Raw genomic sequence first — 18,829 nt, forward strand, 5'->3', positions numbered from 1 at the left:
TTGCGTGCCGACGTTAATTATAGTAATATGATGATTCAATATTTTAAAGAAATAAAATATTAAAACTTTCATATTGTTTTTGAATAATCTGAAATTGATCTTTTGCCAAAAGAATTCTCATTTCATTCATTTTTTTACTTAGAGTAAATTAACTTGATGATAATGAGTTTGTTTCCATTGAGGGAAAAAGTGAAAATTACATTTTTTTGTTCATTTTTTATCCTGTTAACAATAAATTTATATTTATAATCATGTAACTTACATGATATGTAATTTATCCGACTCATAAAAAAATTTTAATTTTTCATTAAATGTATGTATCGTATCTTGACTCGTCTTAAGAATATATCTATCTGCAAAAGTATCTCACAAGAGACGTAATTTAATTAATATATCACCGACAATACCCAATCTTAGATATCTAACTCTAATTTTTTAAAAAAAACTTGAATCTCTCATTTTCAACAAATAAATAATTACGTTACGATAATTCACTTTGGATCGGAAGCAATATAGATTTTAAAATAAAAGTTCGTACGAAAATATTTCTAGAAATCTATGAAGATTGGGTTAGGTCTCAACAAGTAAATCAGATCAGTGTTATATGTATGATTCGACTGGGAAAATATACCGAAATATCGAAATATCGTACCGAAATTACCGAAAAAATTTTCGGTATCGGTAAATAAATATTTTTTTTCGGTATTCCGATATATACTGAAATACCGAAAATAATTTTTTTAAATTTTTTTTAAATTTAAGTTCGGTATATCGAAAAAATGTCGGTATACTGAAATTCGGTATACCGAAAATATTTTCGGTATACCGACATTTTTTCGGTGTCGGTACGGTATCCGGTATGAACTTTTTCATATCGAAAATTCGATATACCGAAAATTTCCGGTATCGGTATGGATTTTTCCATACCGATATTTACGGTACAGTATACGATACCATAGTTCGATACAGTATACCGTACCGTACCCACCCCTAATGATTCCTCAACTCCAAGCTAACTGACCTGAAATCAACATTTAAGCAAGAAAGAGGATTAAAAACCTCATAAATAAATAAAACTAAAGGGGAGAAAAACTGGATAGTGAGCATCCAAAACTATTTCACGTTTTCAAGTTAAAAAATAAAATAAAAAAAATATTTCACGTTTCAGACAACAAAATCAAGAAAGGAAAGATGTTTCCATATGTTATTCGTTCTAATGACATTACATATATTTATCATAAATCAATATTTTGACATATTCTTCCTAAAGCGGTATTTTCAGGAGCACGATTACTGAAAGAATAGATTATATCGGAAACAGAACACAGGAACCTCTCTACACTCTTCCATTTCTTGAATCAGAGTGCACATAGGGAGCCTGTAACTCGATTCGCAGGGCGCAAAACAAGACTATTTCTTATCAAAACCACACCCAAGTCACTGAAAAGGTGAACCTCAAGAACTTCACAGCGAGACTCGAGTCAAGATGTGGCTTTGGCTTTAGATTTCTGCTTCTTGGCATCCAAAGCAGCCAACCCTGATCCTAACCCAACTGGTGGAGCCTGGTCTTGTTGACCTGGTTTCAATAAATTCTCTTTGGAATCTGGCTTTCCGTTTATAACGTTAGAGTTGGCGTCTTTCTTTTCCCCATCTGGTGCATTATTGTCTACAGCATCAGGGGTCGTCCCTGAATTTATAATGTTGAGGAACTGATTGAGTGGTGGTAAAGCTTGGACAGGAACTCCATGAGGGCGAGTCAAAAGACCTCTGGCCGCTGCTTTCTTTCGTGCTTCTGCAGCAGCTCGAGCTGCTCTTTCATCAACACCCCTGCCTCGTGGGAGGGCTTCTCCGATGATGGCACTGTTGAATGATTTGTTTGCCGCGGCACCATTACCACCGGCAGCAGCTTGAAATGCGTGTATCAGGTCTGGATGAGCCTGGTACATGCATATAACGTGAATAAAAACCTTTCAAAGGTTGCTTCCAAGAGTTCAATAATATCTTAACCAAAAGCAAACACCGAGAACGAGCTCGAACAAGAAAGTATGAGAGATGAACAAATACCTTGAGAATATCAATAGCCTTTTGAGCAGAGGCAGCATTCAAAGCCTGACCTTTCTGCTTTTGTGCAGTCATCTGTCGGCATGTAAAACATGTTATTTTCTCTCAAAAGGTATTGGGTGGGCAGAAAGGGATTTTAATCTATATTTTATTTATTTTTTATATGGCAGAAGAACAAAAATATATAAATAAATAACAATGCGCCAATAACAGATTTATTTTTTATATGGCAGAAGAACAAAAATATATAAATATCGATGCGCCAACAACAGATTAATTAACAGGCAACAGAAATAACCTGAGCCTCACGCATCTTGAATGTATTCATCCAGTTCTGAGAATCCCGTGTTCTGGAGTCGTCCTCTCCAAGTTGTTTCACAAGAATATCATAAGTTTTCTTTTCATGCTGTTACATCGAAAGATTAAATATACAAGGATAGTCAATTGCATCCAAACAGATATTCAGATAAGGTAGCAACCTGGTGAGAAAGTTTGAAGGCACCCATGCAATTAAATGCAATTGCCAAAGCATGATAACACACAGCAGTTTGAATATGCTCCTCTCCTAGCAGTCTTTCATTCTTTTTTAACGCTTCTTGCAAGTATCGAAGGGCAGTGTCCATCTTTCCAATATCTTGATACATCATTGCGACATTTATAAAAGTAGCAGCAACATCAGGGTGATCTGGGCCAGATGACAAACCTAAGAGGAGCAATGCCCTTGACATATGGCGCAACGCAAGCTCCGTCTGGTTGAGACCATGGTAGAACAGAGCCATATTCCCATAACTGCAGCAAAATACAAGTATAAGCAATATAAGGTCATGAGAGTAATGAAAGATATAAAACATCCGAGAGGGTATTGCAGCATAGAAGCATCCAGCGTCTCATACCACAACTAGTCAGCCTACTAAAATTTTATTTCAGATGAATGAAAACTAATTTCAAATAATGATTAGTTACAACATTAAGATAAATCCTTGTCATCAGCCTCATAGTAATTTCATCAAAGTATTTAATCCATCCCCCGAGTGATAACTGGAATCAGCCAGCTGAATCAATTAACTGAACAAACAGTGATAAAAAAAGGTCCTAAAATGCTGATAGTGTAAAACATAGTAAATGAGTAAAAGGGAAAATGATGTATGCCTGTGAGCAGTATCAGGATGGTCCAGTCCAAGGCAACGTTCATTAATAATTAGTTCCTTGTGCTGTTGCATGATGGCTCCAGCCATATCTCCAGCGTGATATAAAACCATGGCCAAGTAGCTGGTGATAAAACGTCGATGTTAGAAATATCTTGGTAGAACTAGCATATGTAAATTCGAAAGGCTAAAGTTTTGATGCCTTGATTAATGCCAGTGACATGAACATTAGATAGATAGAAAGATAGAGTTCAACAATAATTACCGGCAACAATTAGCAACCTCTCGGTGCATCGGACCAGTAACCTGCATTTTTATGTTTGCACATTATCATGACGCATAAAACAATGAGTGACAACAGACCATTCAAAAATTAAATGATCACACCTGCTGGAGTATAGCGAAAGCCTCAGAAAATAGAGTGTATGCCTCGCTAAGCATTCCCTGAAAAAGCAATAAAAAATTTCTAATTTCTCATGGTAACAAGTCCAACAAGAGCTTCCGATCACAGAGAGTTTGAAACTATTTTTCAGGAAAACAGGGAAATCTGACCTCTCAACAAATTCGAACAAAAGGATAGAGTATAATCAAGTTCAATTTTTTAAATAGAAGTATCAAGATTTTTTACTTTCAACCTGTTTCCAATATCTTACACAAGTGAACAAAAAACAATTTCCAATCACATAGAATAATGTTAATCTGAGAACAAACACACTCGATAGCTGGTACAGTGGTACTGCAAATTTAGTTCCTACAAGTAATATTTTTTCTGCTGACATGTTAATACCTCTGCTAATTGAACCTTTCCTGTCTCAACGAGTTCCTTGGCTTCTGAGCAAACTGGAATGGAATGCTTCATCACAGGTTGTAGATTTAATATATCTGCAACTTGGAAAGGCGTTGGGGAATCCAGATCAAACTTGTGAGCAGCAAGGGTAATTCCGACCTATTAAAAAATGATAATCATATTCCAATAAATAAACTGTCATACTTGCACCGTTGTAGAATGAAACTCAAATATATTTTCAGTCATCATAAAAAAATATTACCTTTTGGCAAAGATTTCGTAGTACGGAAATTTTTCTCACCCTCAGCCTCGCATCTTTTGGCAACTCGAACTGCACATTCAAATAATATTAACAAAAATGTTTCCACCTAGAGAGATGCAGAATAAAATAAAGCAAGACAAAGATACCTGATATTTGAGTTTTGAAAATTCCTGGATGTCAAACCACAAACTTTCAGAGGTGATACTCAAATATGAGGACTGTTTCTTCCTTGCATATGCTCTAAACTTGGTTTGTGCCTTAGGCGACTTACCAGATACAGGATGCCCTATATGATCCTTTAAAATTTGCAATTATGGAAGTCAGGATAACTGGACACGATTTGACTAATGTGCCAAAAAAACAACATACAGCTACATCTGTACTAATAATAATAATAATAATTCATTTGCATACACCCAATGAAAATCTTTATCTTAAAAAGAAGCAGGAAACACCTAAATAGAATTTCTAGATCAAGTGAGAAAAGAAAAACAAGGCATTACAAACATTCAGAAGATCACGATGATGTTTGCCTACCTTCTTCTGGTTTTTGGGAGGTGTGTTATTTGCAACACCTTTAGCAGGGGCAGACTGGACAGTTCCACAAAAACAGTTGAAAAAATGTGACATTGCATGCCCAAGATCGTGATCCTCTGTGTCTCTTAAGATGTCCTGCAGGTCCAGGAGATTATGATTAGGTAAAACTTAATTATCATATATAACAACCAAAAACTCTAGCCTTTGAAAAGAGTATACAGACAAACGAAATTTAGCATTGGTAAAAGCCTCAACCCCAGATAATAGCTTCAACTCCTAATCATTCACGAGAATCAGAAAAAATTCTGAATACAAAAGCATCCCAAAAATCAATGGCACCTTAAAAATTTCATACATTGTAAGAAAGAAAACATGTGAAATACGTAACGGGATTCTTCAAAAGAAAATCAGGCCAAGAACTCGATAAAAGCGGCTTATATTATTATTAAATAAAAGAATGAGTAAACCATTCATCTCAAAAGTTGAAGGAACCGCACAATTTCAATCTACCAACAAAGAAGAATCGATAAACAAAATTTGCATCATCTAGTAATGAGAATGGAAGGTCGATGTCGCATCCCTGAGTGTTGAATTGCAGTATGTGTGACTATGAGTTAATTAATGTTCCACTAGATGTATAACTGGCGTCATACTTCAGCGTCATAATCCATTCACTCTATTATCATTTATCATAATATATGTAAGATGAATAAAGAAAAGCCAGGCTGCAATTTAGGCAAATAATGAAATTACAACTATGTGATCATGTCAAATTCGATGAATTCATTTCATGGCCATACGTACAACAAAAGGATCTCATGACCTTATCTGTGATAAATTTAAGCACTGAAGTGAAATTTAACACCCAGCTTCAATATTTTCAATTTTCGTTCTTTCAGTAGATTCCTACATGATAGTGAATAGAGGTAAATGAAAAATGATACTGGAACTCGAGAGTGTTCACTCACAATTGAAATTTGACAAGACTACAAGATTTAAGGCAAAAAAAGCCAAAAAGGATTAACAGAATCAAGGGAATGCTATAATAAAAAGGACAAATGATGTGCCAGGTCCAATTCCCACAAGTTTGCCTTGTGTTATTAACTGTGCCAAGACCCAAGAACTTTCAACTAAAAATCATGATGTTAGAGTAACACCTACATAACAGCATACCACATTTTAGGCCAAGTCTCCAAAGGAAACCAGGAAGAAAGAAGTATAGTACCCATTTAATAATGGAGTTAATTAGTCTTCGCCAAAATTAACAATTCCTTACAAAGAAGCCAATCAGTCATAGCCAGGATCTAAAGTGTGGTTGAACAATATTTTAACTAATTGTTTAATGGAAGAATAGTTGGACAATTGTTTAATGGAAGAATAGTTAACTAATTGTTTAATGGAAGAATAGTTGGACAAGAAACACCCAAATACACAGTCAATTTGAAGGTAGATTTGGGTAAAAAGGTGAGCACAGATACACATACACAATTTGTAGTTTAGGGATGAATTGGTGCAGTTGACAAATCATTAATTAAAATAATGTAATTTTAAGAGTTTTGAGAACAACAAAGTTGTTGGTCCTCAGATATTCATCAGTGGCTGCAATCATGGATAAACATACACAACTCAGCATAAGCAACCCCATTAAACAATCAGTTAACTATTGACGGTCACCTTGATAATATGCTTAGCAGATCTGACAACAATCTCAGTAGAACAAAGATCCCATAGGTGAGGCATGTCTCTGGTCCCTTCAGCAACCTGTAGCACCAATCCAAAAAAAAAAATCAGCCATTCGAAGCAAGCAAGAGATCCCTGCACCATAAACCTTAGTTTTCAAGATAAAGCTACAAAAAAACACATGTATGCGATCATAAAAAAACGAACTGAGGACCCGTCCAGGACTTATTATTACTTTTCCGATGTAACGAACGTTAATCCCGTGGGCATGAAGAGCTTCAGTTAAAGTTTGCCCATCCATTGGTGAAACCTCAAGGGTACGAAGATCTTGTATGAATTTAGGTAGTACGACATCTTTAAGATGTAAACTTGCTTTCCGCACATGTTCCTCATCTGCAGTGATCTCCTGAGAAATATTGTGGGTGGAATATCAACATAATTTCCAGATATTAGTGAAATAAAACATGTTAAAAAAATTACAAGATACCTCTTGACTCCCAGCAAGCTTAAATTCAGTAAAAACATTGGGGTTGAATAATATCTCACTTTTTGCATCTTTACTTTCAGATTGAGAACCAATTTCTTGAAAGTGTTTCTTTGCACCATTTTCCACAACCTGCAGCAACCCATTGACAATCATATGTGACCAGAAATAGGTGTAGCAATAAACACTTAAATCTGGAATATATGCCAGAGAAAACACAACAGATAGCAGTAAAATTAGGTAATAATAATCTCACGGCCATGCAGCAAAATTGCAGTCAGTTCAGAGGTTATCACAGTCGTGAGAAACTGGAAATACACACATTAGAACGTAGTAGAATTAGGTCACAGTGACCCTAAATTGCAGTCTGTCCAGAGCTCATAGCAGATGTGAGGTTCTATAATTTTGCAGCAACAAGCTAAGAGTTGGGAAAATCAACTTAAAATCTACATGTCTAATTGACATTACTGTACACCTATTTCGTTTATATATATGACACCTTTTATGATAACTGAATGCAAGTTGTTATCCTTCTGATTTTTGGCCTATCACAGAAGATGGTATTTACAGTACATATATTTTGTTCAAAACCATGGTTTTGAAATGTTGGTCCCAGCATTATAAATTTTCTTATGTAATTTTGACCAGCAAACTTTAAGATCAAGGTCTCTTGCTTCAGCTGATTTTGATAGGCAGGGCTGTAATATGGGATGTGTCCGGACAATGTGATAGGACACATCCTTTTGGTTAACACTTGACACACATTTACATACCAATTTATTTTCACAACACCATATGTAGTGGCTAAAAGTAGTTAGCATCATAAAAAGTTACTCCCACAAAACATTTACTTGTGTGTCACTATTTGATGTTGCACTTTCCTTGGCTTTATTCACTTCTTCAGCATTACTAATGCTTGATTCTTCAGATTCAACAGTAGTCTCTTCAGATTCAACCCCACATTCAGAATTTTCAGCCGCTTCAGCCTATTCAATCATCCAAAGCTTAGGAATCCACAATATCTAAATATTTTAGAAGATATGCTGATGAACAAAAGTGAAAAGTCTAATCTAGAATGGCAAATGGCAGTTATTAGTTCATGATCCTACAAGGCAAAAAGGCAGTCATTGGTTCAAGATCTTACATGGCAAAATGCAGTTATCAGTTCAGGTCTCAAAATACAAAATCTGGAACCTGGCCCCATATAATTGGCATCACGAGGTGTGACTCTCATCAAGTCCAAAAGATAATGTCTGAACACAAAAAACATCACGACCTAAAATGTGATCAAGCATAAAAAGTAATGAAGCAGGAATGATATATGAGAAATCACAACTGCACGCATCAGCCCCTAAACAAACGCTCATACCCACGCACCCTCTGGACCAAGGAAAAAGAAAGAAGATTCAAATATCAACAAAAAATGGCCGCAACAAGTGGCCTGAAAATGTTACAGGTCTTAAACAAGAGTGCACGAAATAGATGGAATTGATATATCCTTCCAGAAATCTACAAATACTGCTGCATTTACGTGAAATGTTGAATTATTTCACAAAGGAAAATATCTCTGACAGAAGCTAAATAGAGGATTGACAACACAATTTTGAAGGAGAAAATTTAACCTGTCATCGCTACCAACTATTCCTTTACACTCAACAGGAGCAGCTAGCTTGAAAACTTTACCAGATCCATCCAGCACAGTATTCTCCTTCAGATGAAGACGTTTGGCAGCTTCTAGTACCTACAAGAAAAATAAAGATAAAGATGATATACTTCAGGTGAATGCATTAATACGAAAACTAATGATTCATGAAAAACAATTTTGAATTTCAACTTGATTGAATAAAGCTAAGATATGACAGTTTATATTTTGACATATTTGTTTGACTTAATTTATTTTAATTGTTTCTATTGATTTTATAGTTCCTAATCATGAATCTTGAATGCATATATGTGAAAGTGAAGAAATCAAGTCAAAATGGCAGAAAAATAGATGAATTTGGATGTCTGGCACACCGACATCACACCACAAGGTAAGAAAGAAAAAGAATTCAATTGATGAGCAAAAGGTGCAGGCATTTAAATACAAACCAAAGGGATAGCCGTGAGAAGCACAAGAAATTTGTTTAGAATGCGATGCAGAAACACGAAGCAACAAAAGAAAGAAAAAAAAAGAATCGCTGCTGGTAGAGAGAGAATCAATGAAGAAACATGACGCAAAACCTTGTGCTTTGAGTGGTGTGTGATTCGTGTATTGAAGAGGAAATAATAAGACAACAAATTGTTGCTGAAAAAAACACAAGCCAAGATGCATAATATAGAGGCGTGAATCAACACCGTAAGGAAATAAATTAAAGAATTGAAGCATGATCCAACAAGGCAAAATATAAAGAACCGACCGTGCCACGTCAAATCTCACCAAATCTTGGAAATTAAGGGAACTGCAAGAAGAACTCTGCCAAATTTTTGAACATTAATATTCAGGAGTCCGGAGGGAGACAAAAATATGGAATAAGAAAACAATACAAGAGGATATATCTATTTCATTGGATTATATTTTTGCATATAGGAGGCTTACTTTGCAAGACTTTCGTACTACATATTTCTTCGAGGCTTTATTATTTGCTTTCATAATTTTATTTTCTTGTCAGATTTTATGGTCTTCAGTTGCTAAATTTTAGTTCTTTATTGAGGAAGACAAAACCTTGGAATTTTATTAATTTGTGAGATTTGAGGTTTATGCATAATTTTGATTGATTTATATTGATATTATTTTTCGGTTTTTCATGATTATTGATTGTTCATTGATTGCTAGATTGGCGAATTAATTTTTATTTGTATAATTTACTGCTAAATTAAATATCAAGTCCGTAATTATTTGATCCGTCTAGTTTTTGAAGCAATTGATATTCATAATTTTTTGCTTTGGAATTTATCTATTTTTAGGGAACGTAATTGACTAAATTAATTGAAAATGCTGAGTTTGTGTTGTTAATTAGATCTTTATCTCCCGCTGAGATTGTTTAATTGATAATGGTAAATTAGATAGCGTGTTTCTCGTTAACTATTTGTAAGGCAAGACAGGAATGAAATTTCGAATGGTGAATATTCAAATAAAAATTGAAATTATTGGAAAAACTCTATAGAAGTATTCAACTAGATATGATTGAATATGGAAAATATACACAAACTGATTTTAGGAAGGAAAAAAAACTAATACTAGAAAGACTCTGCTTATTTATACCTTGGAATGAAAATCTTCACTCCAGCATATTTTCTTGCCATTGTCAACAGAACCATACAAAAGGGATTCGGATTTGTCGCCTTGAAGAATTCCCGGCAAGACACTCTGGAAGAAGAGGAAAGGAATGAAATAACACAACCCAAAAAAGAATTATTACGCCAAGGGAATAAGCATCTTATTGTATCAATATATTCTGTATAAGATACTAAAATATTCACATAAAGCATTGTAAACATGATAATAATAGCACACATGAGATGATCATTAGATAGGGTGGAAGCTACATTTTACTTTAAAATCTAACCAACACTCTATTATATTTGACTTCGACATCTAAAAATTCTTTTAAACTTGCTGCTCTCTTTTCAAGATAAGTTTGAGTATACACACCTGTGCTACAACTCTATGACCTCGGTAATCAATTATTGCCATAGCAAGATTGTACAACCCCGGAACATCAGCTTCTTGGTAAGCCTTGGTGCCTCTCAAGTCATTGTTAGCACTTGCATATGTGGCCTGTTCGCTTTCAGCTAACTGGGCCTCTGCAGGCATATCAGGGGATAAGGCATTGATGTCAATATTATTTTCTGTATCGCAGACAACAGACTCATCTGCATCAGAAAATCTAGAAGCTCCTTGGGTCAAATTGTTATATTTCTTCTCAGAAGAACTCTGCATTGAGGCTACGTTGTCAGTTTTAGAGTTATCTTCAGATGACTGCTTCCGGGACAGTTGTTCAAGATCCGCATCAACCGCGAAACTGAAGAATATGTTGTTGTGAACGTACCTGAGTAATACACCAGTATTAATGATACATAAGTCATTCCTAAATGCAAGTTCAGGGGAAAATGGAGGCGGAAAAGCTCAAATACGAAAGACCGCAGAGAGAGAAAACACACAAAAAGAATAGAGAGATCTCGCGCACAAACATATATACGACTCAATACTTACATATGGAAGCACTCTGGATCCGTTGGATTAATAGGTGGAATACATCTGCTAATCACCCCAATAGCACCACTAGTAGCAGCGTCAACAAAGTCTGATGTCACTTTGTAGAGAGCCCTATCTCTCAGAATCCTACAATAGCAATACAGACAGTGAGAAACTCAAATCGACTTGATCTTACTGTAATATTACCTAGGTACGCAATCAATGGGGCATGGGCAAAGATGCAAAAACAACTTGCACCTTTCCTGATGTGTAGCATGGGGGAACTCTCGACAAGACTGTAACTCTTCATTCCAATCTCTTTGCATGCCAACTAACTCACTTCCAAAAGAAAGGGTAAGAGAATTTTCAGCTCTAGCTCCATCGCGCTTGTGATCTGAAATTACCACCATCCATGAGACTTGCATAGATAAAATAGATAAAACAAACACGTACCAATCTAAACTGTTTCATTACGATTTCAACAATTCAATTCCACACAAAATCAAGACAACTGAAAAGTTGAGAAAATCCAAACACGGTGAAATAGGACAATAAAAATGAAAAAGAGGAAAATGGTTTAGCTAAGTTTATCTTAGCGAAGCCAATGAATGGCAATCTGTTAAATGCATTCTGAAACTAACCAAATATATATATAATCAATAAAAATGCTGATTACGCACAACGTGACTATATAACCAACAGAACAAAATGAATCAACTAGAATAAAAGCCAAGATTAGTTAAATGTATCTCTAGTAAAATCATCCCAGAACAAGTCACACAAAAAAGGCCGACAACTTTTCGTTACATTAGTTGATCCTGAACGAAATCCATCTCCGGTAATGAATCTTCTAAAGATACTACCATAATTTGTCTAAAATTAAGCACTAAATCAAGTTAAATCTTGATGAAAATATGCAGGTCCACACAATACATCTGGATGACCTACAAATTCACATTCCCTGGCTGAGATCAACATGAGGGTATGAAGAAAGATGCTTGAAATATCAAAATAGCACAATCCCAAAAGCCTTTCAGAATTAAAGTTTTTGGATGATTTATAATTGGACAAAATGTTCCCAAAAGATCAGGTGAAAAATTACTTCTTTTTTCTCCCTCAAACAAAAAAATTAGTATTTTCATAAGAAATGAAAAGGAGGTGAAATGAGGAGAAGTTTCACAATATAATCCAAGGAGGGACTTGAAATGATTGAGAAAATAACTGAAAATAACTTGAGGATGGTCTAAGTCAACATGTTGAAAAACATAAGACACAATACTTTTAAGTTAAAAGATTAACTACCACCGCTCCAACCAGCCCAATCAAAGATTAAGATGTTTAATGTCTATAACATAGAGAATAGTAAGAAAATATAAGTACACTATCTCATAAATCTCAATGGCTTAAAAGCATCAAAATGACTGTTACAAAAATTTGAACATACCAGGAACAGGATACGAGCCAATCCACGAATTTGGTTGTAATAGAGATTGAACATTTTCAAAGGGATGTGCGGAGGCCTTCTGCTCCAAAATTTCGCGAAAAGCTTGAATAAGAAAAGAAAATGAAAGTGATATGCTAAACATTAGATTTTTAACTTTCAGGCACAAATTATTAGACCAGTTAGATGACATTTTGTGGTACCTTTCTTGAATTTAGGGCTTATCTTTTGCAAAAGACCAACAAGTGTTGTTGCCTCAAAAGCAGATTTGTTAGGCCTTGGATCAAGTACATTCCCAAGGCTGGAGTTAACGTAGAAAGCTTTAGTTGTTCCAGTAATACAATATTTGTTTCCTTCCAAAGTTACCATGTCCAAATAAATCAAGTCTCCAGAAAGCCTACATGCAGCAAAAAACAAACTCAGTAATTTGAGGATGTCAAATCTTGAGAGCAAGTGAAAATCATAAAATTCGATGTGCTCTGGTAGCGTGACAATGCTTCAGAATTTGGACAACCTTCTGTAGCTTGGAGGAGGATTCAATGATGAGAAAACAATACTTTCCACGCATTTAATCTCTTTAGAAGATGATGACAAAAGGTTAGTTAGGGAACCAGAACCAACATCCATAAAACCCAAATTATCAAGTTCGGGCACCTCAGCTTTCACAGCATCTATATTTAGAAAAAAATAGTACACAAATGAGAATTAATACAAAGAGAAAAAAAAAAAAAAGAAACCAACACAAATAAAGGCCGAACAGGTAAAAGGAGGACCTGATTTTCCAGATGCATTTTTGCCTATCTCATGTTGTAGAGCAAGAGTGGTGGATAAAGAGGAGTGCAGCGTCGAAAGAGAAATCAATTCTCTAGTTCGATGAACATGTGCTCTGACAGATCGATCATCATATAATGCTGCAAGGAACAGATTTAAGTTAGAACCCAGGAGCAAGTAACAACTGAAGAAATGCATGGCAAATGTGTGCCGTGAAAAAACTATTTGCAGGACTTTCCACAGCAGGTGATGTACTATCTCATGCAGCAAAATTTACCATGCATAAATTAAGCATGTTTGTAAGCAACCCACGTCTTGTTGATGAAAGGTAAATGATAATAATCAGTGAGTTCAAATGCCAGTGTTAAATTTTTGTGCTTAAGCATGTGCAAGACAAAACCAGGTAATATTAATGAGATTACCAGGAACCATCTCCAAAAAACAGCTCCCACTAGTAATATCAGCCACTTCACATATTTCATTATAATCTTCTAGATGATGAACAGAACCATCCTTTGTATGCAAAAGCAAATCATAGCAAGTACAGAAACATGTCTCAGGAGCATCGAGAAGAAATTGCCTCACATCCATCACAGAATCTCCTGGACTTAACTACAAACACCAGGAATTTTGAGATAAGTGGATTCAAACAACAATATTACGTCAGTCAAAGAAAGATAAAATATATATAAATATGATTAAAAACCAGTAGTCATTAACTTCTGAAGCAATTGCGAATATTGAGGAAATAAGTTAAACTGCTACATTCTACATATCTAGATTCAAACTAAAAAAGTACACAGCTTACTTGCAGCTCAAGCTTCTCGCCTCCTTGTGTTTTAACATAAACGGGATAAAGATGAACTTCAGCTGCAATAGAATGAAACAGTGATCATTAAGTCAGTTATAAATTGAATGCATGAATAAAGTGTGGCCTAATTTGTGACAGTGTGTGACTGTGTATGTGCATGAGCAGACTTTTGCAATAAGCCAAGTGGCATAAAAAACATTCGAGTCACATAACGGTAGAATGAAGCGAAAAATACACACATAAGAAGGCCTCCAGAAAAGGGAAGGATTTTTCTTAAGGTAATGCAATAGTCCCCAGATTCTGTTAAGGGAATCAACCCTTAGTCATAAAAAAATACACTGCAAAAACTTTCTTTATTATTATTTGATAAAGTTATACAAGAAAAGAGTCAAAACAGCTCCTTCGAATAAAAAGTGGTGCAACTTCGCCGTCCTAAAAATGAACTGAATTTGTCATTATTACAATTAGCACAAAAAATCGGAGCATCTTGAACATTACCTTGTTTTGATGGATGCTGGTGGGACGCAATTCCTTTATCCTTTACCTCAGACTTCAGTTCAGTTGATTCATTTGAGCTTCCATCACCATTAGCATGTGTGTCCCTTGGAATATCATTCGAGGTGGGGTTGGAAGAAGGGGGCTCAGCTGACCCTTTGCGATTCCTCCCCCTATTCGACTTTCCGGCCATCTCTACCCTTGAGTCAAGTAATACTCATTAAATTATGTAACAAGCACATGTTTCTGATAAAATGAAAGGATCATCAAATTTCTCAAAGTAAGCTCCTCGTTTCAAGCTTTGATGGTGAAACCGCCATTAATGAGCATCAAAACAAAACAAAGCCAACCGAACATAAAGGTCAAGCTTGAAACAGGACACTCCAATAGTTTAATTTCGACACTTTCCCAACAAGGAATGCGCATTGAACCAGGAAAAAAGTTGACAAAAACTTTATTCCCATATTTAGGACAAGTAAAATCCTAAATAGAAGCTTAAAAAACATTTACAAAATCTTCGAGTCCTTGACCACATCGGCTAAACGCATACCCGTCGAAAAACCCATTAATTAAACCATTCAAATGTGAACAAAAAATGTCGAAAAACCCATTAATTAAACCATCCAAAATTGAACAAAAAATTGCGATAAACAACCAGGTCACTGAATAGCATTAGCTTGTCTTAGACAGACCTCTCACAAAAGCTAGCCACCGAAAAACAAACCCTCGTACATACATGTATTAAGCGAGCATGAAATGAAAATCAGAATCTGTCAAAAAATTGATAGCAAAATAATACCAATTAAAATCGCAGCTCGATCGTCTGAGTAGCAACCGGGCGTGGTTCCCCGGATTGTTTATGTGCAATGATTTGTGGGGTTTGCGGGGCTGCTGAGGTTTTAAGTTAGGAGAGTAGGTAAAGAGGAGAGAAATGGCTGAGAGACGGCGGATTCTTGACCAACTTTATACTACTCCATTATTTATATATACGCACACATTTTTTTTTTTTAAAACATTTGTTTTTTTCCTTTTTCTGAAAAAAGAGGATCCAATATTTATTTAAGAGTAAAAAATAATTAGGTATATAAACTATTGAATAAATGTCAAATTGGTACATGAACTTTTATTAATGGTTTTATTGGTACATATTCGCGTGATTCCGGCCAATTTCCGATGACATTTAACTAAAATGTCCAATTTGCCCTTTATTACAAAAAAATACAAATTTATTTCTTTTTTTTAATTAGGAATATTTGTTATTATATTTATTATATTAGATAGGTTATATCCTTTACAACAAAATAATTAGATATATTATATTAATGCATTCAATATGTAAATAATTTTAAATAAATAAATTGATAATATAGAAAATAAATTATATATTTAGCTAAAATTTTGATTTATATTTACGTAATTTTCTCATTAATAATTTTGAAAACATTTTCAAATAAATAGTGGTTGTGATTAAAAAAAAAGTAATATTTTAGTTACATAACCATTTATTGAATATGATATTTTAACAAATNTTTTTTTTTAATCACAACCACTATTTATTTGAAAATGTTTTCAAAATTATTAATGAGAAAATTACGTAAATATAAATCAAAATTTTAGCTAAATATATAATTTATTTTCTATATTATCAATTTATTTATTTAAAATTATTTACATATTGAATGCATTAATATAATATATCTAATTATTTTGTTGTAAAGGATATAACCTATCTAATATAANATGTCAAATAATTACAACAAAAGGTGAGGAAATGACGATTATTTACCTTTCTTCTTTTTCTTCAATTTTTTACCAAAATTCCCAGGATTGCGAGGACATGTGGCTTTGTTGTGTCCAAGTTCTTTGCATATGCTACAACTCGAATGAACAGATCTCTGATTTTTTTTCCCAGTAAGTGATTCATCTGCTCCTTTTATTCTTTTTAACTTTGGCCTACCACGTTTGCTTTCTTTCTTTCTCACGATCATCTTAGGATAATTCTCATCCTCCCACATAGATTCATCAGGAATAGCATTAATATTGCTCTCATATGTCCTCAAATAGGCAGCTTTTGTTAAAAAATTATCAACATATTTCATAAGATCATCTCTTATATGATTGATACAAAAAATTGCATGCTTGCATGGAACTCCACTAATCTGTCACTCTCCACATTCACAAGTCTTTGAATGCAAATTCACAACAAACCATTTGCCATCACTAATTTCAAATAAGTGCTCAGATGATTCAAATCCATGCAATTGTCTACTTTCTCGAAAGTTTCTGCTTAATTTGCTTTCAACTTTTGGGGGCACAATTGAGTTCCAAGTCATAGCATTTTGTTGTCTTTCACAAAATCTTTTCATTAGTTTTCTTCTTATATGCTCCAATAATGTAAGGACCGGTTTTTGTCTCATCACCCTTAACTCACTGTTAAATGACTCAGACATATTATTTGTCACATGGTCATTCTTAACATGTATGTCAAAAGCATGTCTTGACCAATGAAAAGGTTCTTCTTGCATCAACCAATTCCACGCTGCTGTATTTTCTTGCTTAATCTCATCCATAATATCATTAAAGTCAAACACATTAGTAGCCTTCACTGCTGCCCAAAATTTATTCCTAAACTTTGGTCCAGGAAATAAGCTTTTGAAATTATTATACCTATGCCAAGCACAATATCTATGCTTAGCATTAGGATAAATTTTCTTAATGGCATTTATGAGACCTTTTTGTCTATCACTCATGAAGGTTAAGTATCTCTCATCTCCTAAATGCCAATGTAAGCAATCAAGAAAGTATTCCCAACTATCCTGATTTTCTCCCTCATAAATCATCACTGCAATTGGAAAAATACTAGAATTTGCATCAAGTGTTACTGCACACAAAAGTTGTCCTCCAAAAAGATTTTTTAAGAAACAACCATCTACCCCAATGAAGGGCCTACATCCATTCACTAACCCCTCTCTTTGAGCAACAAAACTAACAAAAAATCTCTTGAATATGGGATTACAATTTGGATTGCACAAATCTAATCCTTCACACAATATTTTACAGGTTACGCCCGAATTATATTTTCTCAAAACTTTAGCATATTTGGGAAGTTTGTTATAACTAACCTCATGATCACCCATATACTTTTTGGTTACCTTTTTTTCGCGTTCTATGAAGTTTACAAACATCAACATGAACACCATAATCATCAATAAGAGCAGATCCCAAATCCCCAACTATCATTCATTGAGCAGATTTCAGTTGTTTCTCGTATTTTTTAGCTACCCACTTGGATGCTGCACTTTTATCTTTGCATTGCATAACACAAGCGTGTGGACCACCATAAGTTTTAATTTTAAAAGTTACTCCATCAATCCACTTTGATGCATGGATCCTCCAAGGGCAACCATCGGTTTTGCACTTAGCTGTTTGCATATTTCTTGTATTATGAATCCTCTTCATTCTAAAACCCTCCTGGACTTTGTAATCCTCTAAAACACTCTTAAAATGTTCCACATCCTTAAAAATCTGACCAACCTCAAATTCTATAATTCCATTTTTCTCAGTTTCAAAGACATTTCCATGCATTTTATCACTTAGTTTTTCCATCAAGGTTTCAACTTCATCATCACTACTCAAAAATTGGTCACAATCAGAATTGTAATCTGAATCATCTTCATCACCTTCACTTTCAAATTCCTTCTCTGTATCAATTAATCTTTTCTCATTTGTTTCATTACTAACACTATTGTCACTCCAACAACATAACTCTTCCTCTATTTCTACAACATCAACTGTGAGTTCATCATTTTTAAAATCAGCATTCATGAGTTCTTGTTGCACACAAACTTCAACATAGTTTGGTTGATCATGGTCTTCAAAAGTATTGTGCAATAAGCGCACTCGTAGATGTAATGACGCATCACCAAATACTTCATATGCCATAAAAAGATTTTTTTAATCTTTATCACAGTTCAAAGGAAAGCTTTCTTTAGAACGTGGTGCAATGCCATCCAATCTAATTAATCCAGTCAAATCACCAATTTGACCTATATCTGCACCAAATATTGCTATTATAGAATCACGTACCAACATTGACAAATCATAATTTTGAAGGCTTGGCACATTCTTTAAAGCAATTTGTTCATCACAGTGGTGCAAAATCATCTTCATCATGAACT

The 18,829-nt window shown here is 34.5% G+C and overlaps 1 protein-coding gene across 3 annotated transcripts; it reads right to left on the minus strand.

Annotated features, from left to right (window-relative positions):
* Positions 1 to 1,177: 1,177 nt before the first annotated feature.
* On the minus strand, positions 1,178 to 15,612 carry LOC140962811 (clustered mitochondria protein). 3 transcript variants are annotated; one of them, XM_073421826.1, is made up of 29 exons: positions 15,451 to 15,612; positions 14,655 to 14,846; positions 14,154 to 14,215; positions 13,768 to 13,957; positions 13,348 to 13,485; positions 13,089 to 13,245; positions 12,778 to 12,971; positions 12,578 to 12,679; positions 11,392 to 11,527; positions 11,152 to 11,280; positions 10,591 to 10,987; positions 10,201 to 10,305; positions 8,579 to 8,697; positions 8,101 to 8,209; positions 7,808 to 7,942; positions 6,960 to 7,088; positions 6,708 to 6,878; positions 6,467 to 6,553; positions 4,793 to 4,927; positions 4,402 to 4,551; positions 4,256 to 4,324; positions 3,994 to 4,152; positions 3,594 to 3,650; positions 3,472 to 3,512; positions 3,211 to 3,330; positions 2,541 to 2,850; positions 2,360 to 2,467; positions 2,065 to 2,136; positions 1,178 to 1,937 (listed from the first exon to the last, which is right to left on the minus strand). In XM_073421826.1, the coding sequence occupies exons 2-29, from the start codon at positions 14,842 to 14,844 to the stop codon at positions 1,482 to 1,484; spliced, it is 4,227 nt and encodes a 1,408-aa protein (XP_073277927.1). In that variant the 5' UTR covers positions 14,845 to 14,846; positions 15,451 to 15,612; the 3' UTR covers positions 1,178 to 1,481. The 3 variants fall into 3 exon arrangements, with proteins under 3 accessions (XP_073277927.1, XP_073277928.1, XP_073277929.1); XM_073421827.1 differs by having other exon boundaries at positions 14,655 to 14,851; positions 15,451 to 15,610; XM_073421828.1 differs by lacking the exons at positions 6,708 to 6,878; positions 6,960 to 7,088; positions 7,808 to 7,942; positions 8,101 to 8,209 and having other exon boundaries at positions 6,467 to 6,536.
* Between the last annotated feature and the right edge of the window lie 3,217 nt (positions 15,613 to 18,829).

Source organism: Primulina huaijiensis, chromosome 17 (genome assembly GCF_012295235.1).
Source record: "Primulina huaijiensis isolate GDHJ02 chromosome 17, ASM1229523v2, whole genome shotgun sequence".
Taxonomy (NCBI): Eukaryota; Viridiplantae; Streptophyta; class Magnoliopsida; order Lamiales; family Gesneriaceae; genus Primulina; species Primulina huaijiensis.